The 18,461-nt window shown below is 34.9% G+C and overlaps 5 protein-coding genes across 5 annotated transcripts; 3 read left to right on the plus strand and 2 right to left on the minus strand.

Moving 5' to 3' along the window:
- Positions 1 to 1,448: 1,448 nt before the first annotated feature.
- On the plus strand, positions 1,449 to 3,180 carry EV154DRAFT_590417 (uncharacterized protein; the record flags this gene model as incomplete). The annotated part of the gene is made up of 2 exons (XM_051606874.1): positions 1,449 to 1,480; positions 1,537 to 3,180. Coding segments are annotated over 2 exons (1,477 nt in total), but the record flags the coding sequence as incomplete, so codon positions are not given.
- A 1,922-nt stretch (positions 3,181 to 5,102) lies between these two features.
- On the plus strand, positions 5,103 to 6,878 carry EV154DRAFT_603295 (uncharacterized protein). Its single transcript, XM_051607346.1, has 3 exons — positions 5,103 to 5,495; positions 5,549 to 5,837; positions 5,896 to 6,878. The coding sequence occupies exons 1-3, from the start codon at positions 5,140 to 5,142 to the stop codon at positions 6,802 to 6,804; spliced, it is 1,554 nt and encodes a 517-aa protein (XP_051456717.1). The 5' UTR covers positions 5,103 to 5,139; the 3' UTR covers positions 6,805 to 6,878.
- Positions 6,879 to 7,076: 198 nt separating this feature from the next.
- Positions 7,077 to 8,955, minus strand: EV154DRAFT_603296 (uncharacterized protein; the record flags this gene model as incomplete). Its single annotated transcript, XM_051607347.1, has 8 exons — positions 8,639 to 8,955; positions 8,542 to 8,583; positions 8,222 to 8,482; positions 7,821 to 8,166; positions 7,627 to 7,759; positions 7,379 to 7,561; positions 7,178 to 7,318; positions 7,077 to 7,118 (listed from the first exon to the last, which is right to left on the minus strand). The coding sequence occupies exons 1-8, from the start codon at positions 8,757 to 8,759 to the stop codon at positions 7,077 to 7,079; spliced, it is 1,269 nt and encodes a 422-aa protein (XP_051456718.1). The 5' UTR covers positions 8,760 to 8,955.
- Positions 8,956 to 11,374: 2,419 nt separating this feature from the next.
- On the plus strand, positions 11,375 to 14,329 carry EV154DRAFT_511672 (uncharacterized protein). Its single transcript, XM_051601829.1, has 3 exons — positions 11,375 to 11,644; positions 11,719 to 11,931; positions 11,993 to 14,329. Exons 1-3 carry the CDS (start codon positions 11,379 to 11,381, stop codon positions 14,295 to 14,297), a joined length of 2,784 nt encoding a protein of 927 aa, XP_051456719.1. The 5' UTR covers positions 11,375 to 11,378; the 3' UTR covers positions 14,298 to 14,329.
- On the minus strand, positions 14,290 to 16,245 carry EV154DRAFT_511673 (uncharacterized protein). The gene has a single exon (XM_051601830.1). The coding sequence runs from the start codon at positions 16,223 to 16,225 to the stop codon at positions 14,342 to 14,344; it is 1,884 nt and encodes a 627-aa protein (XP_051456720.1). The 5' UTR covers positions 16,226 to 16,245; the 3' UTR covers positions 14,290 to 14,341.
- Between the last annotated feature and the right edge of the window lie 2,216 nt (positions 16,246 to 18,461).

Consider the following 18,461-nt stretch of genomic DNA (forward strand, 5'->3'; position numbering starts at 1 on the left):
ATATTCCTATTGTATGCAATGAATTCCAAATATTATGCAGTACTAAAGCTGAACACTTCAGTGACTGGGATTCTAAATTTGCTCTTGTAGATCTATAAATACTTTCCGTGGTTTTTATTTAAGGAAATCCTGCAAGTATCAAATAATACACAGAAATAAAGCAGCACATTCGCCTTCAAATGGGGGTCTAGATGTTTTGATTTTTAAAATAAAGCCATCAGTCAAGACTGAACTCAGAACAATATGAGCCTTACCGATTAATCAGTTCTTGTTGCTACAGGGGAATGTTCCTCCTTGCTCTGATTAAATTAGTGTATCATTATCTATAATATAATAAAAAATAGTCATTGATTTACTGCATACGCATTAAATTATACTCTAGATTGCAAGAAGTTTATTTTTGTAATCGCCCAACTTTAGGTAATGTAAAGACACACTTATGTAAGGATAAACAAGGATCAAATGCGTTAGAGCCTGTAGCACATTTTTTTTTTTTCATTTGGTAACAAAGGGAGTTTGAACCTCTCTCTTTTACTTTGGAGAAAAGAAGGTAGTCTAACAAATGCTATGAAAAGGTCTGCGCATTATATTATATTTCTTTGTTTGAGGTCAATACACTAAAATAAGTAACACTTGAGAACGAGATCCAAATTACTCGATCGTTTCTTTACAAAATATATTGATCGCCTGTCCAAAAATAGCCACGTGTAGCAACAATTATTTGCGTAATTCTGATACTACCTTTGAAATCGACATGAAAATCTTACCTAGATCAAGGGCTGCCCATATATACAAACTATCTCTTTAATTGAAATCTACGACTAATAGCTTAATATTAGGAATTTTAGAGCAAAAACATCAATCATTAGATGTACTTGTTTGTATGTCAAGATAAGAATCTCTAAAAGAAATAAGGAGACCATAATCTTGCATTATAAGCAAAATATTATTCGACAGAGTTATTTCTTTCAAGTACAAAAACTTTAAATGTGGACAAGAGACTCAGAACAATGACTCTATTAAAATGACTTTTGGAAGGTGACATACGTTGAACTTCAATTTAATAAGTCCCAAAACAAAGTGTTTCTGGCCATAATCATGCGTGCCTTTTTTTTTTATCCGGAAAATGAATATTTATTTATTGTTTATTTAACAAAAAATTAGATAATATCCTTATTTTACTTTCTTCTCGTAGCTCCCTTTGAATGTTTGTTATTTATATCTAAGCTCAATTATTAAATATATAAAACACTATCTCCTATAGTAAATAACTGATGTTTCTTGTTTGTTATCCCTTTAGTTTAACAAATAAAACACGTAGTGATGATGATGGAAACAACCTCAGCATAAATAGTTTATTTTTGACGGGATTTTAAAAACAAAACGTAATCAGTATAAAAATAATCGGTTTGTTGGTTGAGTGTGTTTGTTTCTCTTCTATCAATCTACATGCCACTATCGCTATCATATACACTACCTGGTAAATAAAATAAAGTGTGCCTAATACGTTCATGAGCTAAGTTGTGTTTTTTAAAGACCATCCCAAACCAGGAGACGAAGACCTGCTCAAGGGGGTTCAAGAGTTGAATTGTGGCAATTACTTAAAAGCACTCCAATATTTTGAGACTGCATCCTTATATGAACATGAGTATGGCACAATTATTTTAGCCTGCATTTATTACATGGGACTCAGTGATAAAAGAGATCCAGTTAAAGCTTTTCAGCTCTTTGAAAAAGCAGCAAAGCGGTGGCATAATTGTACTGCTCAATTTTTTACCGGGCTCATGTTGTATAAAGGCGATGGTGTGGAGAAAAGCTTTAAACACGCAATAAAATGGTTAATATATGCATCCAAACGCTACGAAGCACGGTCCTTTGTTGGCGCCATATTTGAAGAAGGGGGATTCGGAGTAACGCAAAACGTTGGCAAGGCTATCCTTTGGTATGAAAAGGTGATTGTTGAGATGGAGCAAAAACGCGGTGAAACGGTATTGAATTTATTCAAAGACAACAATGCCATTACAATAGCAAACTGGGAGCAGGCCGCTGATTTCACATCAAAAACAAGATGCTTGAACATTCAACCTTTTTCTGTAGCAGACATTGCAAGATACTACAACAATTATGACAAGAGATTTATCAGGGAAATGTTGAGAGACTCTTTCTGGTACTTGATGGCGAGTCCTGAAAAAAATGTCAGCTTTTCTCAATTTAACTTTGCAATGCTTTTACAATCAAGAACTTATGATTTACTTTGTAAAAATGCGTATGATAATGGTGGTATGGAAGCAAAAGTCCTATTTTGTAAAGCAAATGATGTTATCTTTGATGCCGCAAACAATGGTCACATGATAGCCCAATGCATTGCCGGAAAGCATGCTGTTATTCACAATAAATACGAGGAAGCGTTCGACTGGTACACCAAATCCAAGGAAAAAGGTTTTATTGAAGCTCACTATGAGTTAGCACTGCTTTACTTTAGGGGATTAGGTACACGCAAGGATTATGAAAAGTCTCTTACAAATTTGTCTTTGATACTGAAATATGGTTCGCTCTACCGACACGGAACTGTGTATTTTCTAATGGGAAAAATATACCAGGTCGGTGGATTTGGCATTAAGCAAGACATTGGAAATGCAGTAAAGTACTATAAAAAATCTGTGGAATCAGGCCAAGGTGTATCGGCTGCGGCAATCGGAGACATCTACGTACAAAACATTGGAATCGATCAGGACTTAAAAAAGGCTTTCGAATGGTATTCAATTGCTGCCTCAATGAATTCCAACGCTGGTAAAAATTCACTCGGACGAATGTACCTCCACGGTCACCACGTAGATCAAGATCTTAATCAAGCCCTAACATTATTTAATGAGGCATATGAAGGGGGATATCAAGATGCTAAAAAGATGATTGACTTTATTGAGCTCGTCAAAATAACCGAAATAGCACAAAGCACATTTAATAGGAGATGCAGTTTTTAATTGTAAGGTTTCGTCGCGTATTTCGTTTAAACAACTCAGCACTTTGATTGCATTAAGTTGAAATATTTAACTATTTAAACGATTTCCTCTCAATAAAACCTACTTTAAAAGGAGGACGAAGGTAGATTATATATACAGATAAATTTAATAGATCATGTAAATCAGAGATGGAGGTAATTATAGTTTAATAATGTTGAAGCTTTATAATAAATTTAATCTTCTTCGTCTCCTCTTTTCTGTTATCATAACTAGATGAATCTTCGTAAGTTTACTGTTTGATGATCAAAATTCATATTTTATATCGTATTGATCTGCTATTTATACCATCAAAATTAAGCTAACTGTTTATCAATGTCCAACAATTTAAGTGCTTCACTCCGACACAAAAAAAAGGCTAGGTATACTCAATGTCCCAGTTGACACAATATATGCAGGCTTCCTTTGTTTTGGGGCAAAAACTGACGAGGTAGGTAATTTTTCAAAGTCAAAGCTACTAGTGCTTAAGAACTAATATCACAATTAGCCTGACCTGGTTTTATCCGGTTTGAAACTTGCAATCGACGTTTTTTATTTTAATGAGATGTTTTGTTTGTAATAAAGGGGTTCATGTGCGACGATCAAAAGCTAGATCCATATCAGATTAATCACAAGTGTAATTATTTGTCCTAACACAACATAATAAACATTTCACCATTATTGGTCAAGACAATATAAATTGGTGCCACCATTTTCGATTCGATTTTTTTTTTCACTAATTGTCACTGTTGTATCGCAGATGTATTAAATCATAGAAACAATACAAATCAATATTGGATCTCAGTAGACAGACTGGAGACCGTAACCATGGAAAAAGTTGCTATGGACGAATAAGAATACATGGATAAACGATAGAATAGTAATCCTGATTGGATCTACTATTAGTTTAGACACAGCTTCGTAAAAGTATAAATACGAGCTCATTTAACTCTTAATAAAAGGTTATCTTTACTTTGATTATTTTATAGTCTATTGTGATATCTACGATATCAGTCATATATTAACAGATAGTATTAAGTGCAGTGATTTTATAGTCACCGATGTCTTTCAGTTATTTAGCTATATAATTGACGGTTTTGGGGTATGCCTGTGGAAGGAATATCAAAATATAAAGGAAATCAGGCAGTAATTTATGATAGAGAGTGTAGATTTACTATTCTTTAAGCCTTATTGCGGTTTAAAGTTTACATAAGGCACTTTTTATATGTAAATTTACTGCTAATGAACCGAGAAATTCTAGCCATTACTAAGGAGTGAGTTAAGAACCCTATAGTTTTCTAGGGTTAAGCTTGGGTGACATTTGAATTTTTTTCAAAAAAAAAAAAAAAAAAAGTTGTAAACAGTTCAGCTGTAAGTTACATAAAAAGTTAAACTTTATGGCTTACACTTACAAAAACCAGTTATCTGCACACTGGTGTAGTTACGTATCAGCCAAGAAACAGCATTTTACAAACACAATCTGCTTAAAGAGAAAATTTTATGCCTAATTGCTACGTGTAACATGTATGATTTAGTGGATGTATTTAGAAAAATTATCTACATATATTTAAGTGTACGTGAGCTCATCTATCTACCAATCAATCTTTAGGAACGTGGAAGATTTGATTGTTTGTATTCATAAACGAGAATAATCGAGGTGGTTAAAAGGCCGCGAAGTGCGTATCACATGCACGAAATTTTAGTGTAAATCACTTTTTATAAGACTGATCTACAGTGGTTGTCACTCCAAAGTTTGATCTCCTTTAAATTATTTGATTATTCTATTATTTGATTTAAGAAAAAAAAGAGAATAATGAATTTGATTCAACAATAGGACCGAGAACGCGGATGCAAACTTGATTGTGAATAAAGAAAATCGAGCAAATAAAGGCCAACCTCGGTGCCATGATTGTTATAATAAAGAGTACAATGTAAAAATAGAATGGTGCACAATATACACTATATCTATTAATTGAAATTTTCAAAGAACATACATCGTAACTGTAATTGATTGTTGTCTAAAAAAAAAAGAACCTTCTCCTTATTTGACTGATCCTTTTCTTAAATCAAAAAAAAAAAAAAAAAAAAAAAAAATCAAAATTTGTTGCTTTCTTCCTTCTAATCACTTTTTTCCCTCTAACCCATGTTCAAATTTGCGAATGATCCATTTGAATATGTTGCACCTTCTGTATGTATTGGCGTGGTGTTATCAATGATACTGGGGCCTATGTACTTTCCTCGAATCTGGATTCTCTTTTTAGCTGGGTACTTTATGATAATCTTCGGAACTCAATTCAACCATTTATTTCAATTTTACAAAACGTCGACAAAGATCAAGCGAACGATTAATAAAGACCAAGATAATATAACAAATCATATCATCACGGAAATGGAGTCTTGCTTAGCTTTTGATGATTTGGTGCACGCTATTGTGGTACCAAATTATTCTGAGCCCGAGGCATTAATAAAAGACACAATAAACCGTATTGCCATACATAAGTAAGTCTCATTGCCAAGATCAGTTTTGGGGGACTAATAAATTCTATTAATAGGAAAGCCCGAACAAATTATGTGCTTGTTCTAGCTATGGAGGCATCCGAACTATTTCACACGACAAAATCAGATCATCTCAAAGAGTATTTTAACGACAAGTTTCTTGATTTTATTGTCACCAATCATCCATCCGATCTTCCCGGTGAAGCTAGAGGTAAAGGATCTAATATCAGTTATGCCGCTAGAAAAGCATGTGCCGAGTTGATTCAAAAGGGCATGGACATAAAAAGAATCATGATCACAATTGCGGATTCAGACTCGCACATACCTGAATTATACATGACTGAGGTAAGAATAAGTAGCATATCGTGAAATTTTTAAAATTAACATTTTTTAAAAAAAAAAGGTTGAAAGGGAATTCAAATTTACAGAAGATCCTTATTTTAAAGTATACGCACCTCCTATCTTTTTCAGCAGAAATTGTTTCAATGTTCCTGCAGCAGTTAGAGTTACAGATATCACATGGTCTTCCATGATGATGGCGAATTTAAGTGGTAGTCGAGGTATTGGATTTCCCTGTTCAACATACAGCTTAAGCTGTGTGTTGGCTGACAAAGTAGGTTATTGGGATACGGATGCAGACGCTGTTGGTGAGGATATGCACATGACATTGAAATGTATATTCAAGACGCAAGGACGTGCCCGCATGGTACCCATCTTTGTGCCTATCAATTTGATGAATGTCGAAACCGAAGGTTACCTTAGTAATTTAAATGCACGATTTGTTCAAGCTAAGCGGCATTATAACGGTGTAGCTGATGTCTCTTTTACACTTCGTAACGCGCTAAATTTATTACCAACATGTTGCACAGATAGTCATTATAACTCATTTGAAAAGATGATTATTGTACTCAAAGTGTTTGAAACGCATTTTGTTCCAGTAACATCAGGGTGGATTATGTTTTTATCGGTGCCTCTGATGAAAATTGTGTTTAGCTTTGAAAACCCTATAATGGATTCCAGTTTTTACATGCACGTTTGGCATATTTTGAAACTCACTAGTGTATTTTTACCTGTGCCACTATTCTGTACACTCTTCATCTATGAAAACCTGCACCGGTTTATAGATCTGGAGTTCTTAAACAAGACCAAGCAAGAAAGCCGGACGTGGATAAATTACTTTGATTATATCAGCATGCCAGTGGCTGCTTGGTTGTTCATGACAGTGCCTTCCAATATCGCCTCTTGTAAACGGCTTTTTAAATCAAGAGATCAGTATATTGTGGCTGAGAAAATATTTCATGATTCATTGTAATAAAAACACATTAAAATATGTCCGGAAAGTGGCTAAAGTTATAAACTATACCACGTTCCAGAGCCTAAAATTACATCTGTTTGTGTGACACAATTGCGTCTTTGGATCATTAACAAAGCATGGTCCCTGTGAAAACTTAAACTTAATGTATACAATCATGTTCGATATCAGATAAAATAAAGAGTGACACAAAAATTATTATTAGACAAAAAAAAAAAAGTATTGTATAGAAGGAGGAAGTAAAAAAGTGTTATGAGGATAGCAAAAAAAAATTATTGTAACTGGATTGGTAAAAAGTTTCCAACAATGACAGTCTACGGGAAAAATTGAATTAGCAACAAATTATATACAAAATAACAAAAAGGTTACTTACAGGAATGTTATATTTATCTCTTCGAATAGTAAACGAGAAACAACATGAGATGACGCTTGTATTTTCGGGGTTAGGACTTCTTAGCAAACAAGATGTCAATACAGCTTTTTGTCCAGGATCAAAAGCAATGTTTCCATATTTCTGTCCAGATAGTGTTAGTCACTCGCCTTGCACTCACGTATTTTATTTGTTTATGTTTACCTCCCAATAATTAACAGCAGATTCCTCAGCCATCAGTTCATAAATACATAACCGACCCTCCCTTAAATTTTCAATAGGAACATTGACAAGAGCTGCGAATTCTTTATTGCCCTTATAGATTTCACCTGTACGACGCCATAAACAAGCGGGTATACCCATCGAACTGAAAACACGATCGTAATCCTACAGATCCCAATTGTTTAACCCTTTAATTGCTTCAAATATGCGCATATGATCGCACTACTTACCAAAAGTAAACGCTCGAAAGCTTCCTCTACAAGAATCAAATCGATATCAGTCAATGACTGTGCTACTGATCTAAAAGCAGGACGAAATGTTCCCATCACATTCAAAATCCTCTGTCTACTAGAAGCAGACATGCTACAGAATATAAAAGAAGAATTAGAAGGATTTTTGAAAAAAAAAAGTATTAAAAACATACTTGTTATCCATGTATTTTTGAAGTCTGGCGTAACCATTGACATAATTGTATGGTTTTAAAAAGCCAGCTTCGTATTTGGCGTTAATGACTTCAGTAAGGCGATCCTCTAATTTACCATCGGATGGATCAGCTGCTGTTAAGAAGAATCTTTCGGTTGTATTCACAGTTGGTGTGTTGTTACTTGGTGTATACATCCCTTGGGTATCACTATTAGAACCAAGTGAATCGAGAAAATCGCTAATAACAGATATTTCATTTCCCATTTGCTCACTAGCAAAAGTAAGTTGACCTGCTCCCATTTGTCCATAAAATTGAAGTGGAAGCCCACCCATATTACTATTTTGTGCTATAAATAAATATTAATTTAAAAATACTCTCACACACACCTTAAAAAAACATACCATTGTTAATAGTGGATAAGGGCGGGTAATTTCCGCCATTAAGTCCTTGTTGACTCATGCCATCTTGTCGATTGGTATTAACCTGCTGCTGCTGCTGCTGCTGTTGTTGTTGTTGTTGCTGTTGTTGTTGCTGTTGCTGCTGTTGCTGTTGCTGTTGTGGTTGTGGTTGATGTTGCGGTTGCGGTGTATTACCTGACGTCTTTACTTCATCATGACATAAGTGACCAATACTACGCTTAATACAACGTTGACAAGGGCGACCTGTATATGTAACAATGTATGAGTCACCTATGTAAAATGCCAAAAAAAAAAAAAAAAACCTTCGTCACAAGTCATATGGGAACGTCTACAGTATACACAAGCTATGGAGGGATTTTAGGATAGTGTTTATAGCGCTGCTTCGTCTAAGATATTTACCATGAGTCACCTTTCGCCTTTTCGGTCCGGTTCGCTTTTTTTTTGAGTCTTGGTTTTGATTGTTTGAATTTTCTTCGTTTTGATCTTGTTGATCAGGTGTTGTTGGATTCTGTTCTGGCATTTTCTATTAAAGTAGTTTGGTGTTTGTCTATGAATATCTTTTTTTCAGAAAAAAAAAAGAAGGAATCTTGTGTTTATATTAAATTCATGTCAACAAGTTGACAGTTTAAAGAATTAGAAGCTGTTTTTTAGTTTAAAAAAAGAAAAGGGCCTTGGAGTTTTTTTTTTTTTTTTTTTTTTTTGGCCTTTGGCTGTCCAACGTTTATATATATTTTTTTATCCAATCAAAATGGGGTATTATTTAAACCCTCCCATGCACTCGGGCTGTAAACGGATTGCCATCAATTTTTAATTTTAGTACATAACTGCATTTAACAGTTGTTTATAGCTATAATTCAATAGTTATTTAAGAAAATATATTATATAATGCATACAGCGTATTCGAAAAAATAATAACAAAATCAATAATGAACATGATTGTTAGTTTCTTCGTGGAATTCTATACACTCATTTTAGGCCTTTTCTAAAATGTCGGAAGTAGATCATACATTTTTTTGCGGAGCTAGCTTACTTGACACAATTACAATCACTAACAATGTTTGTTTTCTTGTTTTCCTTCTACCCCCAAAAGCATAAGAAGTATGGTTAACAGAAATTTAGATCCAGTTTACAACAAAATATCAATGCAAACATATACACAAAATTAAGAAGATTGAAGGCATCAGAAAGTATGCCAAGCAAGCGTTCGAATATGTCAAGTCCCAGTGCGGAGCTCATTCTGCTTATTTTGCATATGACAAAGATATCAACGATATTTCCAGTGAAGATTTTCTCGCCTCTGATGGATCTGTTGACTCGATTTGGCTGTAGCATGCCCTACTCAAATCTGACTAGTAGAATTGTATTCTTGGTAGGATGTTAACGTACAGGAGATCATTCATAAGAGCGCAGATCAAAGTAAAGATGAGTCATACATTCTAAGAGGTGCGCTCCCCAGCATCTCGTTCCTATTCAATTAGCCTCACGCAGTGCTTCCACTCCAATTTACGTAAATTATATCTGGCCTATGGAAATTAAGTACAGCTATAATTAATATATTCTTTTGGCCAAGACAGGCTATTTTTGCTTTTTCCTACTCATACAAAGCATTTATATACAACATCCTGCTAAATGAAAGGAAAAATGCCATGTTAAGTAATAACTCCACACCAGAACTTCTTTGTAATTACAGTAACAAATCAAAGAAGGTGAATGCTTCTTCCAGCAAAGAGAGATAATGCACAGTAATACAACCACTCCTTTCAGCAGTAATTCTAGCAGCACATGGCTCGACAGCATTTCTAAAGCACGTTCATCTATAACCAAGTGACACCCTTGAAGATGATTTCACATTGACTGGTTGAGGACATCATAATGTCCGTATAGAAAAAGTTGAAGAAGATGAAGCAGCTATTACAGAAAGTAATATCCGTTCTATAATATAGGATATACTATAAATTGATACAATCGAAATTACTATTGATTAACTGTTGCAGTAATTAGGTCTGATCAGAAAATTGACAACTATCTTATGCACTTCTTTTGGTCAAGTATGAGAAGATTTGATATCAATTTAGGGAAACGGGATTGCTTTTCTGATATTATTGGGAGTCATTAATTGATTTAAAAACAAATGTGTAGACTTAATTACAAATTTTATTTTGAAGTAGTAATCTTAATCAGAATAAAAGGTAGTCAGCAAAGGTATAATTTCCTTTACAGTGTCGAAAGGAGAACGCGAGAAAGTTCGAGTAGTTTTCCAGCTTTTATTTTTGGGTTTACATTATAAAAAACCGATGGTTGTCTTAATTAATCACATAATTTTTGCCTTTTGTTTGGCAAGGAAGCGCATTCAAACGAAGATCATCATACATATGTATTGATCTAGGAAAAACGTTTCACCGATCGTTACACACCTTCTTTTTTTTTTTACTGCACCTTGAAGTCCCAGCCCCGAAGGTGACGCAATGGAAGCCTTTTTATCAAAATTCTGATCTTTTGTTGTTTTTAAGTGTTTGTATGGGCAAGCCAGCAAAAGTGTTAGTGTATCTGTTGTAAGTTTGTACCTGAACGAATAAAACCCTACACATTGTTTGTTGAAGGATCTGGAGTTTAGATAATGGTTTTATTACAACAGTTCTTTGTATCACCCATTCACTATTGGAGCATTACTTACTAGCCTGGAAGGATCGCATACGCTCTGAGAATTTGTTGACATTATCGATTCTATTGCATACTGAGCTCTCTTACACAGATGGTTGGACTTTGTGGATCCTGTAAGAGTACCCACATACTTCATTTAAAATTACTCCCATCTAAGTGCCCTACGTTGCTTCGTACTGCTTGTGATTTGAATGATATTGCTTTAGTCGCTTATGTTATCATCAGCCGCCATTGGTAAAATTTCATCAGCCACTTTACTCCCGTTTAATCTAATTTATGTGCACTGCAGCAGCTGCACTTCTTGTCCCAAACAATTCTTCATAGGCGTCGATGGCTTTTTGTTTTGGTTTGTACCCACAAATATTCACCAGCCTGGCTCTACCTTGAATGCTTAGTCACTAATTACAGTATTTGATGGCCCACATCACCTGACCCCGGATTTCTCTTGAGTTGGTTTCTAACCCAGAAGATGGTTCTCATGTTCTACATAAAAAATTTCGATCTTTTCTCGTTCTTCTTTTCTTTCCCTTTTTTTTCAGTAATTTCTTTTCCCTATCGTATGAGTGAACTAGACATTTCATTTAAAAAGCAGCAGATGCTGGAAGATGACGTAAATCTGAAGGCAATGCTTATTCAAATCGTCACAGACATTGTGTTTGCCATATGCGTATTTTTTTTATTCAGCTGGTTGAGACCAAGACATACTTTTATTTACGCACCCAAAGCAAAATTATTAAAAACTGAGTAAGAAAAAAAGAAAAAGAAAAAAAGAACGCCAAAAAAAGAAAAAAGTTTATTGATTTCCAAATAACGTTTAGTGTACAAAGACCAGTTACGCTTGGTCCAGGTTGGTTCGATTGGATAAAGCCACTATTTCGAGTTAAGGATGATACGTTATTGACAACAATTGGCTTTGACGCTTTTGTGTTTATTTATTTTACAAGAGTTTTAAAACGAATAGTGATCACCATTACATTAATTTCAATGTTTGTATTTCTCCCAATCAATATACTTGCAGCATATAAAACCGGGTAAGCTACAACAAAATTACCAAAAAAAAAAAAAAAAAAAAAAAAACTGACAATGTGTTAGAGATTGGCCGCCGGTTGGGCTTGAATTTCTGTCCATTACAGCAATGAATTATCAATATGGTAAATCGCATGGCAAGCCAGATCTTCGGTGGTTTTGGTCTCCTACAATCGCAACATATATATTCTCAATTATTGTTATATGGCAAATGATCCATTCGTCCAAAAAATTTATACTTTTTCGACAGGCATATTACATGCAACAAGAAGAAGCAACAAGATCAAGGTTACCTCTAATGTCGCCTATTGAATTACTACAAAAAGAAAAACAGGATTTGATTGGAAGAACGTTGTTAGTTCATTTCGATATTGAAAAGGCTCCGGCCGTCACACATGCCTGTACTCAAGACGAAATTGTGAAAACAATGGTTGATTCTCACTCTAAAGTATCATGTTCACAAGTCATCATAGGTGAAAATAACCAGAAATTAACCCTCCTCATACAAGACTATAATCGAATCATAAAGAAACTGGAAAATTCATTAGACACTTTTTTATATCAAATCAGTAAAGGAACCAATCCAAAACGACCTCAAATTATTATTGGATGGAAGTTTGTGGACGCTATCGATCATTACACAGAGCGCGCCTTATCGTTATATACATCCATTAAACGAAAGCGACAAAAACTTCAACCGAATAATTATGGGTGGATTGTGTATCAGAGTAGATCAATAGCTCAACAAGCGTATTTATCCATTGAAAAAAGTCTCTTTATAAACAAAATATATCACCAACCCACTTGTGAAAGTATTCAATTGGCACCACACCCAGACGATATTGTTTGGAAAAATATGCAAATCGATGAACAGACAGCACAGTTAAAACGTTGGTTTGGTTATGGTTTATTCTTATCCATCAACTTTATTTGGTCAATACCCATAGCCATACTCAGTGTCCTATCCAATCTTGTTAATCTGATTCGTTTATTTCCCCAATCAGAAGAAGTCCTTTATCATTATAGACTGCTGACAGGTGTTATACAGTCTTATGTTACACCTTGTTTAATGGTATTGTTCTATTTTGGAGTACCTGAATTGCTGCATTTTGTGGCGAAACAACAAGCTTACAAGACCGAAACTGTTATTCAACAAAAGACGCTCTCAAAACTATACGCGTTTTTTATCCTTAACAATTTGTTAGTATTTACACTGATAAGTATTATGATTGGTATTGTGGGGCAGATTAGTGCCCTGACGATGGCAGGTACTTTAAAAGACAAAAACATTTCCCAATATTTAGTACAACTTGCCAAAAATATGTCGGACGTGTCTTCGTTTTGGATAAATTACATGTGTATAAGGTCGGTTGGTATTCTGTTTGAGTTATTACAATTGACACCACTAATGTGGATCGTTGTTTTTAAATCAAAGGGATTATTCCGATATACACCAAGACAGTTGTCAATCATGGTTGGAGCACCACCTCAGTTTAAATTCGCAAAGAGTTATGGCATGGTCATCTCTTTCTTTACGGCAGCATTGGTCTTTTCAGTAACAGCACCTGTGGCACTTCCATTTGCACTACTTTATTTTGGTCTGGCTACAATTACCTTTAAATATAAATTGATGTATATTTATGTCACAAAGGTAGAAACGCATGGGCAAATATGGCCCATGTTATACTGTATCGTCATGATATCACTGGTTGTTTTCCAGCTCATGATGGTTCTTATTTTAAGCTTAAAATCCGGTCTACCCCAAATGTACGCAATTATACCACTTATTATTACCACAAGCTTCATCCTCATTGCATATACCCGCTATCTCTTAAAGCACAATACATTACAAGCCTGGATAGAATTGAATAATCAGATAAATCAGCAATCTGTTTTATTGGATGATCTATCTATCACACCCAAAGAAAAAGACGCAAAACTAATCAACTTAATATACCAAGATCCGACATTGACCGAACCTTTATGGAAACCAATGGTGTTTGAAAATTTCGAGAGTTTAATACCCGATGTTTACAAGAACCATGCACAGAAACAACGCATATTAGAAGTTTTGTTTGGACACGAAAGAAAAAAGACAAAAAAGATGGACGAAAAATTAAAAATGAAAACCCAATTAGAAAAGGAAATGAGAATGTTTCCGCCAACACCACATCATCATGGGGATCTTTGTTACGCGCATTATTATGAAGCAGGAAGCAGCCGAGATCCTGTTCCTTTGGATCCAACAGCAGATGAATTTATGGTTGAACCAACAGCACCTGAATTGATCCAGAGACCACCACCCACTTATGAGGATGTGATTTCGCCACATCAGATCACAAAAGAAAGACGACACTCGTATACCCTTTAAAAAATAAACGTTCTTTTTTTTTATTATTATTATTTATTAATGTTTTATTCGGACTTTACATCGTCGTCATCATAGTGATGATGTAAATAGGAGGATTTTGCTTGTAAAGAACGAATAATTTCTAGTGTTCTTTTGTTTAATGTACAAATTGGGGTTTCATCTTTTGGCGCTACATGGTTTCTTGTCAAGACTCTTTCTAAAAGTAGGATGGTGGGATCAGCATAAATGGATCTAGCCTGTCTAAGAATGCGTTGAGTTCTAAGGAGATTGATTTGACAGATGGATTTAATTTCAGGATATTGACAGGACTTATCAATCATGAGATACACATAGATAGTAATCATGGCACCATACACAGGGCTATGGTGACATCCAATCGTATCAATTGATGTTAAGGCTTCTAATATCTGGGTATAATGATTGACAATACTTAGGCAGCCTACAAGGCAGTAGAACTCTAATTCTAAGTCTTGCTCTGTTAAAAAAATTTGCTTGGATGTTGGTGTTGCTTTTGTTCTTGTGAATGGTATAGAGGATTGTGTAATACGTTGATAAATATCGTTTAAATCTGCTGTTTGGCTTGAATCATGATGCTTGACAAATTCTTCAAAATATCGTTTGGGTAAAAAGGGCAGTTGAGCGAATAATTGTGAATGACAGTATAATTCATGTAATAAAAGTGATTCCAAGTCTGTATTTTTGCTCCACGTTTGATTGGCATTATCAAGATTTAATTTGAACGTTTCAGGCGTATTGAAGTATGTCTGAAATAGCTGTTCATCAAGACCTGATCTTAACGCTTTGGGTGATAAGAGTGAAATCATGTAACTCGACTTTAATAATTCCATCTTTCGGATAAGGATAATGCGACAATAATTTGAAAAATATTCAACTTTCCTTGATATATTTTGTTCCGCCGGTAAGATTGCCTGTGGGAAATTAACATGCCAGTCTGTAACACCAATCATCCCTGTCTTCCCTGTTGAATTCCAATCAGCATAATAATCTGCACACAATAACATCCATGCCAATCTCCTGAGCTTTTCTTTTTGATCCGACTCTTTGTCATGTTGTATATCCAATCGATGCAGATCCATCGCTAATGCCATTCTTATTGCCATTGTCAATAAAGGTGATTTTACCCTTGATGGAGAATATAAATGTACGTGGCCTTGTGGGAAGAGTGATAAAATAAACAATGATTGGACAATAGCTATATGGTGCATATCAAATAATTCTTGTAACAATTGACGTGCTTTTGAGTAATAAGTATGCATTAATGAATTAGCTACATTCAAATCCCCTCGATGATGTATAGTTGTATGCCGAATCATTAAAGTACAAATACTGAAAATCAATAGAGTCTCCACTGTATGTTCTTTTGCTGCACTAGGTTGAGATAATATCATTTCTGTATTTGCAACTAAACTGGGCACATCTAAAAAATACGCATAACCACAATCAATAAAACTCTGTACACAGTGTCTCATCAGTTGTGCTGAATTATACTGGTTTAATCCATCCATTCGAGGTATCGTCGTCAAGGTCGACAGCTTTGTAATAGGTTCAATCATGTATCGAAACAATGAAATATCAAACATGTCTGAATTCACTCTTTTTTTGTGTCGAATTTTGGGCGGTTGTGGCTTTACATTGATACGTATTAATTCCAGCACCTTTTCTAAGCCTGATACCGTCAAAATACTTGTATCTAATGTCATCATTGTGGGTGTCAAATTCAATCGCCACGTCACCGTATCTGTGTCTTTTTCGGTGTCAACATCGGCTTCATCTTGTATTGTATTATTTGAAAGTAAAATGTCTGCATGTTTAAGAATTTGTAATGCTTCTTTAAGGAATTGCTCGATTAACACAGAGCTATTCGACTTTGAAAACGACAAGACAAGTAGCTGATCTTGTGTCATCATGCTGATAAAAAAAAAAAAAAAAAAAAAAAAAAAAAAAAAAAAAAAATGTTTAACGAAAAGCTAATTTTTTTTTTTGCAGAATTTAATAAGGCAAGAAGCAAAAACCACATCTTTATCCCCTTCGTCATGATGTCACTTTTTAGGATTGAAGTTCCGGTATTGATTTCATTTTACTCTTTTGACGCCGAGAAAAAACATACAGTGCGTCCATTCTCAATTGGAAAAAAAAATAGGTCGGTTTTTAAAATTCAATTGCCCATTTTTTTTTGAAAAAAAAAAAAAGGAGGTATATTTAATTATGAAATTGAAAACTGGTTTCGTGCCAAAAAGTATAATAATTTATTGCCTTTTTAATCACATGAACCGATTAATGGGGGGACGGAGCTCCGTTTATAATTTAGTATGACATTGGTTTCGATCATATCATTACTGCGTAGAAGCCACTAGAAGAAATTTTCCAAAGCACTGTCTGCGGTGTAATTTAACAATATCTTGTGCATGTAACCATGTACTAGAAACATAAACATCCCCCTTTGATTTTAAAAACCCGTCAATTGGCGTTTTCGAAAGAAAACAGTTTCCTGGTACAGTGCGTCCACTCTCAATTAGACATCTTTTTGAAAAAAAATGGCCTCATCAATATAACGTTTATACTATTGAAGACCGTAAAAGATACTTTTATTTCTTAAAGGAAAAAACTTTTGAAGCCCAAAGAAGCAGTCAACGTCAATTATGATACCGCACGCAAATAGAAAAAGACTTACGAGGAGGACCCTGAGAGGGAGATTCCTACGAAAAAAAACAAATCTCGGTTCGAATAGACCTGTTAGCCAGCTCAACGGGAATCATAAGGCTCATTTGATCAATTTTTTTAATGAGGATTCTTCTGCGACTATTCAAGATGCTGTAGATAATTTGACTACAAGCTTTGTTGGTTTACAGATTAAAAAATCAAGAGTAGCTGAATTTATGAAGGAAGAATGCAATTTAAGTATCAAAGTTACGACCCGTCATCCTCTTGCCCATAATAAGGAAGAAACTCTTCAGGCTCGTGCTGACTGGGTTAACTAATGGGTAGAAAATGGAATGGATTATCTGAGAAATTGTATTTTTGTTGATGAATCTGGCTTTACGTCGTAGTCGTGGGTGGTCTAAACGAGAAACTCAAGCCATTGTTACCGTCCAATCAGCAAGAGGTATTTCCCACACCATAATTGGTGCAATTTCAGCTCCTGGGGTTGTCAATCTTAGTATGAGAGAATCTGGAAACACAAAGAAGAGAAACGTTGTAGGAGCTACAAAGAGAAAGGCACCTGAAGATATATTGTCTGTCCCCAAAGGTACTACGCGTGGTCATTATTTGCGATTTCTCAATGACACCATGGGCATCGTGGATGACTTTCCTGAAATGAAGGGTTATTGCATAATTATGGATAATGCTCCAATCCATGTACCTGAATTGATTAACCCGGTTATCACAAAAAGAGGCTATATTATTGCGTATTTTTAATATTTTATTTAAACAAATTCAGATATTATGGATTTAGCATATGAGCCATTATGGAGCTTGAACAAGAACAACTGCTTAAAATCAGGGTAAATTAGTGCTTTTTATGATTATCAAAATATGCAAGAGTAAGTTGAAGCAGGCTAGTCTAACGTGAGGAATAAACAAAGTGTTCAATCCTCCCACAGGTTAAAAAAAAAATTAGTGTAAATGAATATTACATATTTCAAATCTTACCATGAAAAAAAAAAATTCAACAACTCTTAAAGCAAAGCAATCTCGATGAACAACTTAATTTCAAAACAACACAAGGCTGTTTTTCAAATAAGCCAACTCTGGCCAACATGGGTTTAGTTGCGTCACAAAATAGGATATTCGCCAAGCCCACAGAGATTGCTCACAACCGATATACCTTTATACCTTACTAAGTCCTACAGTATAAAGATAAGGAGTCCAAGTAAACATCACTCGTTCCGATTGTGGCTTTAAGATTTGCTGAATTCTCATCATCAAAACAATCCCGATGAACAACTTAATTTCAAAACAACACAAGGCTGTTTTTCAAATAAGCCAACTCTGGCCAACATGGGTTTAGTTGCGTCACAAAATAGGATATTCGCCAAGCCCACAGAGATTGCTCACAACCGATATACCCTTATACCTTACTAAGTCCTACAGTATAAAGATAAGGAGTCCAAGCAAAAGATTCACTCGTTCCGATTGTGTTGG

The sequence above is a fragment of the Mucor mucedo genome (assembly GCF_025094135.1).
Source record: "Mucor mucedo strain NRRL 3635 chromosome Unknown EV154scaffold_57, whole genome shotgun sequence".
NCBI lineage: Eukaryota > Fungi > Mucoromycota > Mucoromycetes > Mucorales > Mucoraceae > Mucor > Mucor mucedo.